Source organism: Haliotis cracherodii, unplaced genomic scaffold (assembly GCF_022045235.1).
Source record: "Haliotis cracherodii isolate W230 unplaced genomic scaffold, xgHalCrac1.p SCAF_23, whole genome shotgun sequence".
NCBI lineage: Eukaryota > Metazoa > Mollusca > Gastropoda > Lepetellida > Haliotidae > Haliotis > Haliotis cracherodii.
The window spans coordinates 11,135,820-11,147,500 of NW_027266279.1; the positions used below are offsets into that span (position 1 = coordinate 11,135,820).

Sequence of the window (11,681 nt, forward strand, 5' to 3'; positions counted from 1 at the left end):
GAGAATCAAGTTGAGTCAATAAGGTTAGGGAGGGTCCGGCCAAAAGAGGAATATCCCTCGGAGGATCCTGTGATTCGCCAGGAGGATGTTCTCAAGCCCGAGATTACAGCTTCGAAAGATCTTAAGTAAGTGTCTTTAAAAGATGACAATCAGTTCCACTTATACAGAATGATCACAGTCCTACTGAATCGACTTCAAAATGCAAAATGTGCCACAATGTCGATGTATAACTATATCCTGTTAATGCCCCTATTGGCCTGGGAGTTGCACAACATGCTGGTTTGCAAAAGGGTTGATGGCCCCGGGGATGAGGGACGGGACCGGCATGGTGGTGGGGGTGGAGGCAGAGACAGAGGTGCCCATGGGTACCTGAGTCGTGGGTGCTGGCCGCACAGGTACCGGCCTGGGAGCTGGGATTTGACCGTTAGGTGGTGTGAGTTGTGTGAAGTTTGGACGCTGCCTTGAAGGAACCGAAGGTGGCCGAGATCTATCTGGTTCTTCTTCCTCTTCTTCCGCCTCCTCTTCCTCATCTTCTTCCTTCTTCGGGGAGGCTTGTGGTTTTGTGACTGGTTCAGTGTTGGTTGGCTGTGTTGGTTGTGACGGAGGGGGAATCTGTCTCCTAATGGGCACGACTGACATATGGGTTGGTTTCAGCAGTGCTGAGTTAACGTGTCTTGGCTGGGTAGTTTTCTTCTCGCCTGTTAAGAAAAATGGCAGATTGCTGGGTTCATGCGGTACGTCCAGGACACCGCTCTGTAAAATATTAGGAACTTGCAGATTGTTTTCTGCAACTGTGGAATGAAGGTTTCGTCGGGTTGGATTTGAACTGAGAACATTAGGAACAGCAGCAGGCCGATATGGATGGTTTGTGCCAGTTAATGCAGGCGAAGAACGAAGAACATCAGTTGTCGGCTGACTGTTGATGAACGTGGGATTTGGTGCCAATGGATCACGCCCATTGTGACTCAGCTGTGCCACGTGAACATGAGGCTGCTGATTCTGCCCATGACTGTGGACGAAAACATGACTGTGTGGCTCGACATTCCCTGGCTGTGAATGAGTTCTTCTTGAAGAAACAGGAGCATCTGTTTGAGTCTTCTGGTTTGCTTTATGATTCGTGGAAATCACATGGACCAACATGTCAACCAGCTTCTTCTGATCCTGAGAAAGTTGTGATGGCGGAGTTGGTGCTGCTGCTGCTGCTGCTGCTGCTGGCGATGGACGTCCAACACCTCTACCAACACCCTGTGCACCCTGTTGCAGGGTGAAAGAATTTACAGCCCCCCTTCCTGCAAAAGGATTGGCCCCACCGAATGCCATAGCAACAGGATTTCCTCGAAAAGCTTTACCAAGAGGATTGGCTTGAAATCCTTGACCTGGCATAAATCCTGGTGTCTGTGGTGCGACCTGTTGGCGGACGAAATAGGGCTGCACTCTTCTGTTCGCCAATCCCATGTTGGTGAAACCATAGTTTTGACCCACAGCGGGTGCAAGGATACTGCCTGGAAAATGAATCAATACAAACTCTACTTAGTGTTTACACTTCGGGGATCACATTAACATGATGAAATACATAGTGAGTTGTAACAGTTGTACAGCTTTTAACAGTATTCCAGTTATATCACAGCGTGTCGGCTTAATGGGGGAGGGAAGCCCTAAATGACGCAGGTCTCAGACGTTTACCAGTTCGGTGAAACCCACGAGCACGGGTATGGTGCTGACAAAACCAGAAACATAATTGTGTCGAACCTACAATCATAGGTTTCTGGCGTGCCCAAGGGACGCAACTGTGCACAGCGAATGGCAGCGCCTTAGACGACTGGGCCTCCCGTTCCCCCTAATGAAATACATAACAAGGTGTTCAAAACGTTTTAGATATATAACTCGAGATATGTTTAATGGTTTCCATAACGCGTTTTCATGGTTTTGTTTGTTGGTTTGTTGTTTAACGCCGCACTCAGCAATATTCCAGCTATATGACGGTGGTCTGTAAATATTCGAGTCTGGGCCATACAATAGAGTGATTATAATAGCATAATTACATATACTTGCTCGATCCAGGCAATTGGGATACGATGACATGCATTAACCAAGTCAGCAAGCCTGATCACCCGATCCCGTTAATCGCCTCTTACGACAAGCATAGTCGCCTTTTACGGCAAGCATGGGTTGCTGAAGACCTATTCTACCCCGGAATCTTCACGGGTAGGTTTCATGGTATTACATTTGTCCATCATCTATCATTCACTCACCCAGTACTGTCAGTTTAAACACAACCGATGTATCCATCACGACAAGCAGAGACAACGGCAATCAAACGATAAGCACTTGTATTTATATAGCTTATCCATGACGTTCAAATAGTACAAATTTTTAGGTGTCTCCACCCAAATATTAAAATTTGAAGAAAAGATTGATATTTCTTCCCGTTTACGTCACGGAATTGCAAAGTACGCCTTACACCAGCTGTTGTTCCTGGATTAAGAAATCTCAAACTGTCACAAATATTTAACCAGTGTACTTTAGGCTGAAGCGATTTACTTCCTGATAAATATATACTTTAACAACATCACAGTCTAGGTTGCCCAGTCTTGACCAGATATGTTCATATTGGATGTTAGTGTCATTCACTTCATATTGTTTTGTGACCGCCTCCGTGGTCTAGTGGTAGAGCGTCCACCCGGAGTGCGGAAGATCCGGGGTTCGATCCCCACCCGCGTCATACAAAAAGACGTTAAAAGATGGTACTTGTTGTTACCCTGTCTGGCGCTCGGCATTAAGGGGCTAAAACAAGTACTGGTCGGCTCGGAGTCAGTATACTGTGTCTGAGCGGGGTATTCATGTTAAACTGCGGCATGGTATCTCAGTGAGCTAGCACTATAAATCGGCATCAGTCCAGCCTAGTACAAGCAGCCACACACATACACGTGCATGCACGTCGTTATATAAGTGCAATAATCTTGGACGCGACGTATTAAACCCAATTCCACCTCACCTCACCTCATGTTGTTTTGACGAAGGATCCTCAGAACTAAAATTTACCATTAAGTTTGGTGATATTTAACAGTTAACCATAACAGTGTAGTTTTTAGTAAAATACTGCAGGGAGAATAAACCATGAGGGCGCCGCCTTGAGTGGTTTATTCTCCATGCAGTGTTTTATTGTGTACGATAATCAATCCCATTAGTCGTTTATTTCGTCTATGAAACGTCACTATTTTGTGCAGCCTATTTAAGCATGTTAATAAAATGTAAAACTTTTATAATATGTACCACATTTAAATAATAATGACTCCCAGAATACAATCTGACCTCGGCAAATGTTGGACAAGTCCATTTTATGAACAGGGGTCTACGTTTGGTATTTCTCGGATATTTTCTGTATCTTTTCTCCCAATTCCGATTTCATATTCCTCCCACCTTTGAAGGCGATCGTCCGGCCATTGCGATCATCTGCGTTGCCCAGCTACACCCAAGGGGAACAACTCACTAGACACTTCTCTCTCAAACATAACGTCGTCCAATGTTAGGTGTGTTCGAATCTCCAGAAATGACGTCATGTTAGAACAATGTTTCCGCCGCCGTATTGTTGCTGGAATATTGCTAAAAGCGGCATGAAATAAAAAAAAACGTAAAAAGATCGCTTTTATTAAACTTATGCTCCACCGTATTTCGTTTTAACGTCAACTATTTGTATAATATCCAAATTAACGAGAACAATGTGCAGTTTTTAATGGAAACAGTTTCCGTGCTTTAGCAATCGCTTCTTCTATGTTTTTGAAGGGAAATATAAAACCTAAATACGAACATATATCCGGCTTTGCGGTCTGTGGTTGTTTGGTTTGGAGTGAGTGAGTGAGTTGGGTTTTAACGCCGCTTTTAACAGTATTCCAGTTATATCACGGCGTGTCAGCTTAATGTGTGAGGAAAGCCTAAAATGATGCAGGTCTCAGACGTTTACCACTTCGGCGAAACCCACGAGCACAGGTATGGTGCTGACAAACCTGGAAACATAAACGGGGCGAACCGGGATTCGAACCCACAATCATAGTTTTCTTGCGTGCTCAAGGAACGCAACTCTGCACAGCGAATCGCAGCGCCTGAGACGTCTGGGACGACCGTGCCCCCGCGTTTGGCTTGGAACACGCCACAGCGCCTGATTTCTTTTAAACGGTGATGACCATTTTGTTTGCCTTGTCTCACAGGCCTGAGTGAGTGAGTGAGTGAGTATGGTTTTACGCCGCTTTTAGCAATATTCCAGCAATATCACGGCGGGGGACACCAGAAATGGGCTTCACACATTGTACCCATGTCGGGAATCGAACCCGGGTCTTCGGCGTGACGAGCGAACGCTTTAACCACTAGGCTACCCGACCGCCCCCTCACAGGCCTGACGTTAGCAAAGAATGTTTTGACAAGACATAGTCTTAATCGTTGAGCAAAAACTACATACAGTGTTTTATTGTCCAAAGCAAAAAGCTACATTTAGTGTATTTGAACATATGATACCATCTGTTACGAAATTGGCATACCAAACACTAAAAATGGATTTAACTGAAAGATCGGGAAATAAATCCCTTTTATATACCATTGAACGGCCGCACCACACAAGTTTAGTGTGATCATAAGACCAACTCGATAAATAACGCTTTGTTTGTTTGTTGTTCAACGTCGAACTCTGCAATATTCCAGCTCGACCAGTGAGGCGTCTTTTGTTTGTTGTTTAATGCCTCACTCAGCAATGATCCAACTCGATCAATATCGCTTCGTTTTTATTTGTTGTTTAACACTGCAATATTCTCGCTGTTCGGCGGCGGGATGTATATACTCAAGTCTTGACCGCACAATCCAGTGATTGACATCATGAGCATCGACCCCCGCAAACAGTACATGATGACATGCGATAAACCGAGTCTGTACGCCTGATCCATTTAGACGACATTTTAAGGAAGTGTATTTCAACCCAAAATGTAACCATTGTATGGCATACTAGTCACCCAAAACCCCATGGTGACAGCCGAGTCACGCCTGTCAAGAATCAGGAATTTGACCCAACAATCCCAGCTCCATTCGCCGTGCAGAGTTGTGTCCCTTAGCCGTGTCAAGATCCTATGAACGCGAGTCAGCACATATCCATTCTCGTGGGTTTCACCAAAGTGATTTTAACGACATGCATTTCTTCAAGCTTTCCTCCACCATGCTGAGTCTGACGCACCCTGATCTAACCGGAATACAGGGTAAAACGACATCTGGCACTCTAAGGTTGGTTGTTTGTTGTTGGTTGGTTTGCTGTTTAACGCCGCACTCAGCAATATTCCAGGTATGAGACGGCGGTCTGTAAATAATCGAGTCTGGACCAGACAATCCAGTGCTTGATATCATGAGCATCGATCCACGCAATTGGGATCGATGACATGCATCAACCAAGTCAGCGAGCCTGACCACCCGATCCCGTTAGTCGCCTTTCACGACAAGCATAGTCACCTTTTACAGCAAGCATGGGTTGCCGAAGACCTATTCTACCCCGGAATCTTCACGGGACGGCACTCTAAGGTTCCGTGCCGCGTTCTACAAGGCGACATGACGTGACGACCAGTGTGGGTGTTACCATTCTGTTTCCCCTAGTCCGACCCAACTACAATTCGATCTTAAGACTTCCCCTTCATCCATACTATCTCCAATCTAGTTTCAACTTCATCATCAGTTCACTGATTCATCATACACAGTGTATCTGCCGGCGTAACATGAGGTCTGTTGGGGTGAGGTGAGGTGAAATGGGGTTTAACGTCGCGTCCAAGATTATTGCACTTATATAGCGACGTGCATGTACGTATGTGTGTTTGTGTGGCTGCTTGTACTAGTCCGGACTGATTTATAGTGATAGCCCACTGAGATACCATGCCGCAGTTTAACATGAATACCCCACTCAGACACAGCATACTGACTCCGAGCCGACCAGTCCTTGTTTTAGCCCCTTAATGCCGAGCGCCAGCCAGGGTAACAACAAGTACCATCTTTTAACGTCTTTTTGCATGACGCGGTAGGGGATCGAACCCTGGACCTTCCGCTCTCCGGGCGGACGCTCTACCACTAGACCACGGAGGCGATCTGAGGTTTGTTGACCACATGTAAACGTATTATATAGTTATGGAGACGAAATATTCACACATATCACCGTGGCCTTACTACTTTCTTGTGCCAGGCTAAAAGGGTGAAGTGGTGTGTTCACAATGTGTGCGGACATATACATGCATGCACCGGCTCTCAGCTGTGCTTTGGCTAGGGTTGTGGTACCCCAAATGGACACGTATATACTTACTCTATTGACCCCCAGTATGCTGCCCCAGCCCCAGTTAATCTCGGTAGGCGGTCTTTGCCCTGATAATATTCCCAGTCGGGGTAAGAAAAGGGCTCATTCTTGTCGTAAGGGCCGATGGTAAGGTGGACACAAGTGTGACCCTAACCGATGTGTCGTCGATCCCTCACCAGCATGATAATTGATCATGTTATCAACCACTGGTTCTACAAGGACGAATTGATATAGTTGGAATAGGGGCCATTACGGCGTTATAAGTGAGTGAGTGAGTATTGTTTTACGCCGCTTTTAGCAATATTCCAGCAATATCACTGCGGGGGACACCAGAAATGGGCTTCACACATTGTACCCATTTGGGGAATCGAACCCGGGTCTTCGGCGTGACGAGCGAACGCTTTAACCACTTGGCTATCCGACCGCCCCGGCGTTATAAGAGGCACCCACACTCTCTTCATACATATTCATACATCTTTTGACTACAGAAGAACCCAATAACATTAACAATCTACTGATAGACAAACACAGGCTTGGTTTAACGGCTCCTTTAAAATGGTATCAGGTCTGACAGCTGAATGTTCAGACTTAGGCTTTGACCAATTTATGATTTGTTTGTTTGTTGTTTAACGCCGCACTCAGAGCAATGTTCCAGCTAAATGACGGCGGCCTTTAGATAATCGAGTCTGGACAGAAAATCCAGTGATTGACATCATGAGCATCGACCCACGCAATTGGGATACGATGACATGGATCAACCAAGTCAGCGAGCCTGACCATCCGATCCCATTAATCGCCTCTTACGACAAGCATAGTCAGCTATTACGGTAAGCATGGACCAATCTATGAAAAGCACCAGCAAGGGCATGGTACAGACCTATTGAGGATGATGATCGGGGCGAACATTATAAAGAGTTTTCACTCTTCATCCCGTAGTATGGGATATTTCACGTGTATCAAAGAATGACAAAGAAAGGAAATACAATACATGATTTATTCACAGCAGACACGTACGGTGTCGTTGTTATGATACATGACAATGAGGATATGTAACATGGTGAAACAATGAACATAGACCAAAGAAGAAAAAGAAATGTCAAGTAACATACAGTATCATGATATAGAACGGTATAATGAAGAAATATATGTCATGTATGGCGATTCATGTTGATCAGTATGAGTATTTAAATAAAACGTGAAATAAAGTATATTCTAGATAACATACCATACAAATGGAAAATTAATTGACAGGCTTGAATATGTATTGATAAGAATCCCACAAGATGCATTTGACGAAAATTGTGAAAAATAGTTCATCATGTTGTCGATTCTATTGTATTGCACATGTGTCCCGTGACGTCACAATGGGTGTGACGGGTTTCAAATATTCCTTTTGGTCTATGGTATATAGTGATGAATCTGATGATCACGTGATATACAAAATATATAAATATGCATATATGTATAAGTAATAAATGCAAAGCTACCTTTATGTTCAATATACGCGCTAGACATTGAATACTATTTGTGCTCCAATAGGTATTTATTTCCGTCAGCATGTTTCTTCCTTTCCTTCACTTTCCTGAAGGTTTAATAAAAATGAAAACTTTTTTCAATATTAAAGAAAAATTGGATGATTGACAAGGAAAAGTATGTAGTGTCAAAATTAGGAAGAATTAGTGTTTTTATAAAATATATTTTTTATGTAGGGGCAAATACTTCAAGATAAAAAAAAATCAGCTTTAAAAGCTGGTCATTGTTTTAGGATAACATGAAGAAATTTAAGATGGTGAGAATAATAGCCTCAGCGCAAGAACAGCATTTACATTGAAGGTGAACCATGCAGCGGGATGAAGCAAATCCCCTGGCAGGTACAGGGAGGTTCAGGACTCATGTCTTGCTTACATTTAATGGATAGCGTTAAACTGTGCCGCTGCATCCACGATAGCTTGAACCTTTGCAGGCTTCTCAGCCTCTTTAGATCCATCTGCGGATCCTTCATCGTTGGCACCCGTCTTGTCCTGCTTCATGTGCATCTCGTGGTTTTTGCTGATGACCTTCACCAGCATGTCCACCAGCTTCTTCTGATCCTGGGGCGTGGTTGTCGGTGGAGGCGTGGTTGTTTGGGGTTGAGGCTGGAAGCCTCCGGCTAAGGCGGAAAAGCCTCCGAGCCCTTGCTGTCCTCCAAAGCCTTGGCCTCCCAATGCTGCACCGAAACCTCCTCCTCCAAATCTAGGCTGGGCTCCTACCCCAAGTCCTCCAAAGCCTCCAAGTCCTGCTAGACCGGGTCTTCCCAGCCCGGGTCCTCCCCGCGCGACAAAGAAAGGATTTCCTCCCAAGTTGGGTCTCCGTCCCTGACCGAAGCCAGCCAGGTTAAACTGTCCCATCGACACGGTCAGTATTGTCCCTGCAGAATATTCAGATTGTCGACAAATTAAAATGTTGTCTTTCAACTGAGATCATAAAATACAATGAAAATGCGATCCAAAACTGAAATAGCTTTGAAAATGTGCGTAAATTCGCAGTCAACCTGGGACACAGCGAACCGAAAGGGTCCTCAGGTTGATATCTAAACTCCATATCCGACTTGGGGAGTATTAGTTGCCCTATTGTTTAAATAAAATTTAAAAAAATATAACGCAATCTTTATTTTAGCTCATTCGTAAAACACGCCATTGTACGATATCAGTAGAGACTTAGTCCCATTGACTTCAGAAAACATAACGAAAATCATATTCTAACTACAACTTACTGACTGACTGAGGTTTTACGCCACTTTTAGCCATATTCCAGCGATATCACGACGGGGGGCACCAGAAATGGGCTTCACATATTGTACCCATGTCGGGAATCGAACCCGGGTCTTCGGCGTGACGAGCGAACGCTTTAACCACTAGGCTACCCGACCGCCCTAGTCTACAAACTACAAGTCTACAAACAATACATACACGCTAAAGAATACAACTGTCAAACAAATTGGACCAAAGTAAATATTTTAATTCATACGAGCAAAGTATAGACAAAAAAACCATAGTTCAGACAACCTGTAGGACTACTGCAGGAACACGTGAAATGATTATGGCTGTTGTTTAAACTTTTGTATTAATAAAACAATCGAAAATTATAAACACTAAAAACCATAAAAACTTATATATACATGCGTGCATATAAACGTACGTTCAACGAATTCTTAGAAGTGAAACAATTGTATACTCACCAAGGACGAAGAGACGAATGAAGTTTGAAATGTGAGCCATGGTGTCAGACAATGTTTTCTAAGATTCTTCTGATGAAGTGTGATCTTACCACTGCGGTGAGAGGAATATATACTGTTTTGTTATCACCTGCAGAGTCAGGTATTTCCACAATGCACATACAACTACCGCTTCGTTAACGACCTTTTCCTTCAGATACCATGAAATATACTAACAGTCAAACACGCCCACGTTATCCTACTCATGGTAGGGGCTCTTGAAGTGAAAGTATTTCCCTGAGCTTGTATACGGTATTTTTCAACCAGGATGGATTCCGAGTAGGAAGTATCGGTTTGTTACTGGTTACACGTGGAGTAATCCGATACAATGCAGCCAGTTTTGTGTTAAGACGATTAACAAGACATCATGTAGTTTTAATTAGGAATTACGTCTTTTGCTGAAATTACAATAGTTTAAAAAAAGATAAATAAATTCTTTTGGGGCAAATTTTGCAGTCAGTTATGAAAAGAAACAGACAGCGTTACTTTTCGCAGAGATTTCTTTTGAATAGGGAAAGGGTTTTGTCGCTTTTGTTTAAGTTTGTATTTAATCTGCGCTAAGAAACAAATTGCTTGTTGGGACATGTTCTAATATGTATATGAATTATTTCTGCAAATTTAAATGGTTCGTGGGTGAAAACCCGACACTCAAAGTTTTCAAACACTTTTAAAAACATTTTGGGCACGTAATATTTATTCTATTGGAATTGGCCATTTCAATCCTTCATTCAAACATCTATAACTTAATTATAATCAGCGTTTAAGCAGATTTCTCATTTGTATGTTTCCATTATTGAAATCATCATGCACGTATAAAATCATACTGTCTAACGCTATTGGGATTCCAGGGTAGGTTAAGGGGACCAGGTTACCTCACTTTTACAATTGTACAATCGACTGATTTTGGCAGAGACTTCTTATGGATATGGAAAGGGGTTTCTTGCTTTTATTTGTGTGTTATTGTACCCTAACAGTGCAGGTCGTTGTTCATGCTGTCTGAACTGGCTTTGTTTGTAGTATTGTAGTCTAACGATGATGGTCGTTGTTCATGCTCTCTGAACTGGCTCTCTGTGTAATATTGTACCCGAACGGCGTTGGTCGTTGTTCATGCTGTCTGAACTGGCTTTGTGTGTAATATTGTAGCCTAACGGTGTAGGTCGTTGTTCATGTTGTCTGAACTGGCTTTGTTTGTAGTATTGTAGCCTGACGATGTTGGTCGTTGTTCATGTTGTCTGAACTGGCTTTGTGTGTGATATTACATCCTAACGGTCTAGATCGTTGTTCAAGTTGTCTGAACTGGCTTTGTTTGTAATATTGTAGCCTAACGGTGTAGGTCGTTGTTCATGTTGTCTGAACTGGCTTTGTGTGTAATATTGTAGCCTAACGATGTTGGTCGTTGTTCATGCTGTCTGAACTGGGTTTGTGTGTGATATTACATTCTAACGGTGTAGGTCGTTGTTCATGTTGTCTGAACTGGCTTTGTGTGTAATTGTACCCCAACGATGTTGGTCGTTGTTCATGCTGTCTGAACTGGCTTTGTGTGTAACATTGTATCCAAACGGTGTTGGTCGTTGTTCACATGCTGTCTGAACTGGCTTTGTGTGTAATATTGTAGCCCAACGATGTTGGTCGTTGTTCAAGCTATCTATACTGGCTTTGTGTGTATTATTGTATCCAAACGGTGTTGGTCTTTACTAATTCTGTTTTAACTGGCTTTATGTAATATTGTTGCCTTACGATGATAGACGTTGTTCATGGTGTCTGAACCCTCTTTGTGTGTAATATTGTGCTCTGACGATGTTGGCCGTTATGCATGATGTCTGAACTGGCTTTGTGTGTAATATTGTAGCCTAACAATGTTGGTTGTTGTTCATGCTGTCTGAAATGGCTTTGTGTGTAATATTGTACCCTAACAGTGTAGGTCGTTGTTCATGCTGTCTGATCTGGCTTTGTGTGTGATATTGTACCATAACAATCCTTGTCGTTGTTCATGCTGTCTGAACTGGCTTTGTGTGTATTATTGTACCCTAACGGCGTTGGTAGTTGTTCATGCTGTCTGAACTGGCTTTGTGTGTGATATTGTACCATAACAATCCTTGTCGTTGTTCATGCTGTCTG

At 43.3% G+C, this 11,681-nt stretch overlaps 2 protein-coding genes across 2 annotated transcripts; both read right to left on the minus strand.

Annotated features, from left to right (window-relative positions):
• Nucleotides 1-249: 249 nt before the first annotated feature.
• LOC139471744 (probable serine/threonine-protein kinase samkC) lies at nt 250-2,289 on the minus strand. Its single transcript, XM_071254225.1, has 2 exons — nt 2,253-2,289; nt 250-1,502 (listed from the first exon to the last, which is right to left on the minus strand). The coding sequence occupies exons 1-2, from the start codon at nt 2,287-2,289 to the stop codon at nt 250-252; spliced, it is 1,290 nt and encodes a 429-aa protein (XP_071110326.1).
• Nucleotides 2,290-8,217: 5,928 nt separating this feature from the next.
• On the minus strand, nt 8,218-9,567 carry LOC139471751 (pupal cuticle protein 36-like). Its single transcript, XM_071254233.1, has 2 exons — nt 9,528-9,567; nt 8,218-8,717 (listed from the first exon to the last, which is right to left on the minus strand). Exons 1-2 carry the CDS (start codon nt 9,565-9,567, stop codon nt 8,218-8,220), a joined length of 540 nt encoding a protein of 179 aa, XP_071110334.1.
• Nucleotides 9,568-11,681: the final 2,114 nt, after the last annotated feature.

Coding starts and splice junctions, on each gene's coding strand:
- LOC139471751 (XM_071254233.1), bottom strand. CDS start 9,567: ATGGCTCACATTTCAAACTTCATTCGTCTCTTCGTCCTTG. Junction 8,718..9,527: donor CATTCGTCTCTTCGTCCTTG/GTGAGTATACAA, acceptor AATATTCTGCAG/GGACAATACTGACCGTGTCG.
- LOC139471744 (XM_071254225.1), bottom strand. CDS start 2,289: ATGGATACATCGGTTGTGTTTAAACTGACAGTACTGG. Junction 1,503..2,252: donor GTTTAAACTGACAGTACTGG/GTGAGTGAATGA, acceptor TTCATTTTCCAG/GCAGTATCCTTGCACCCGCT.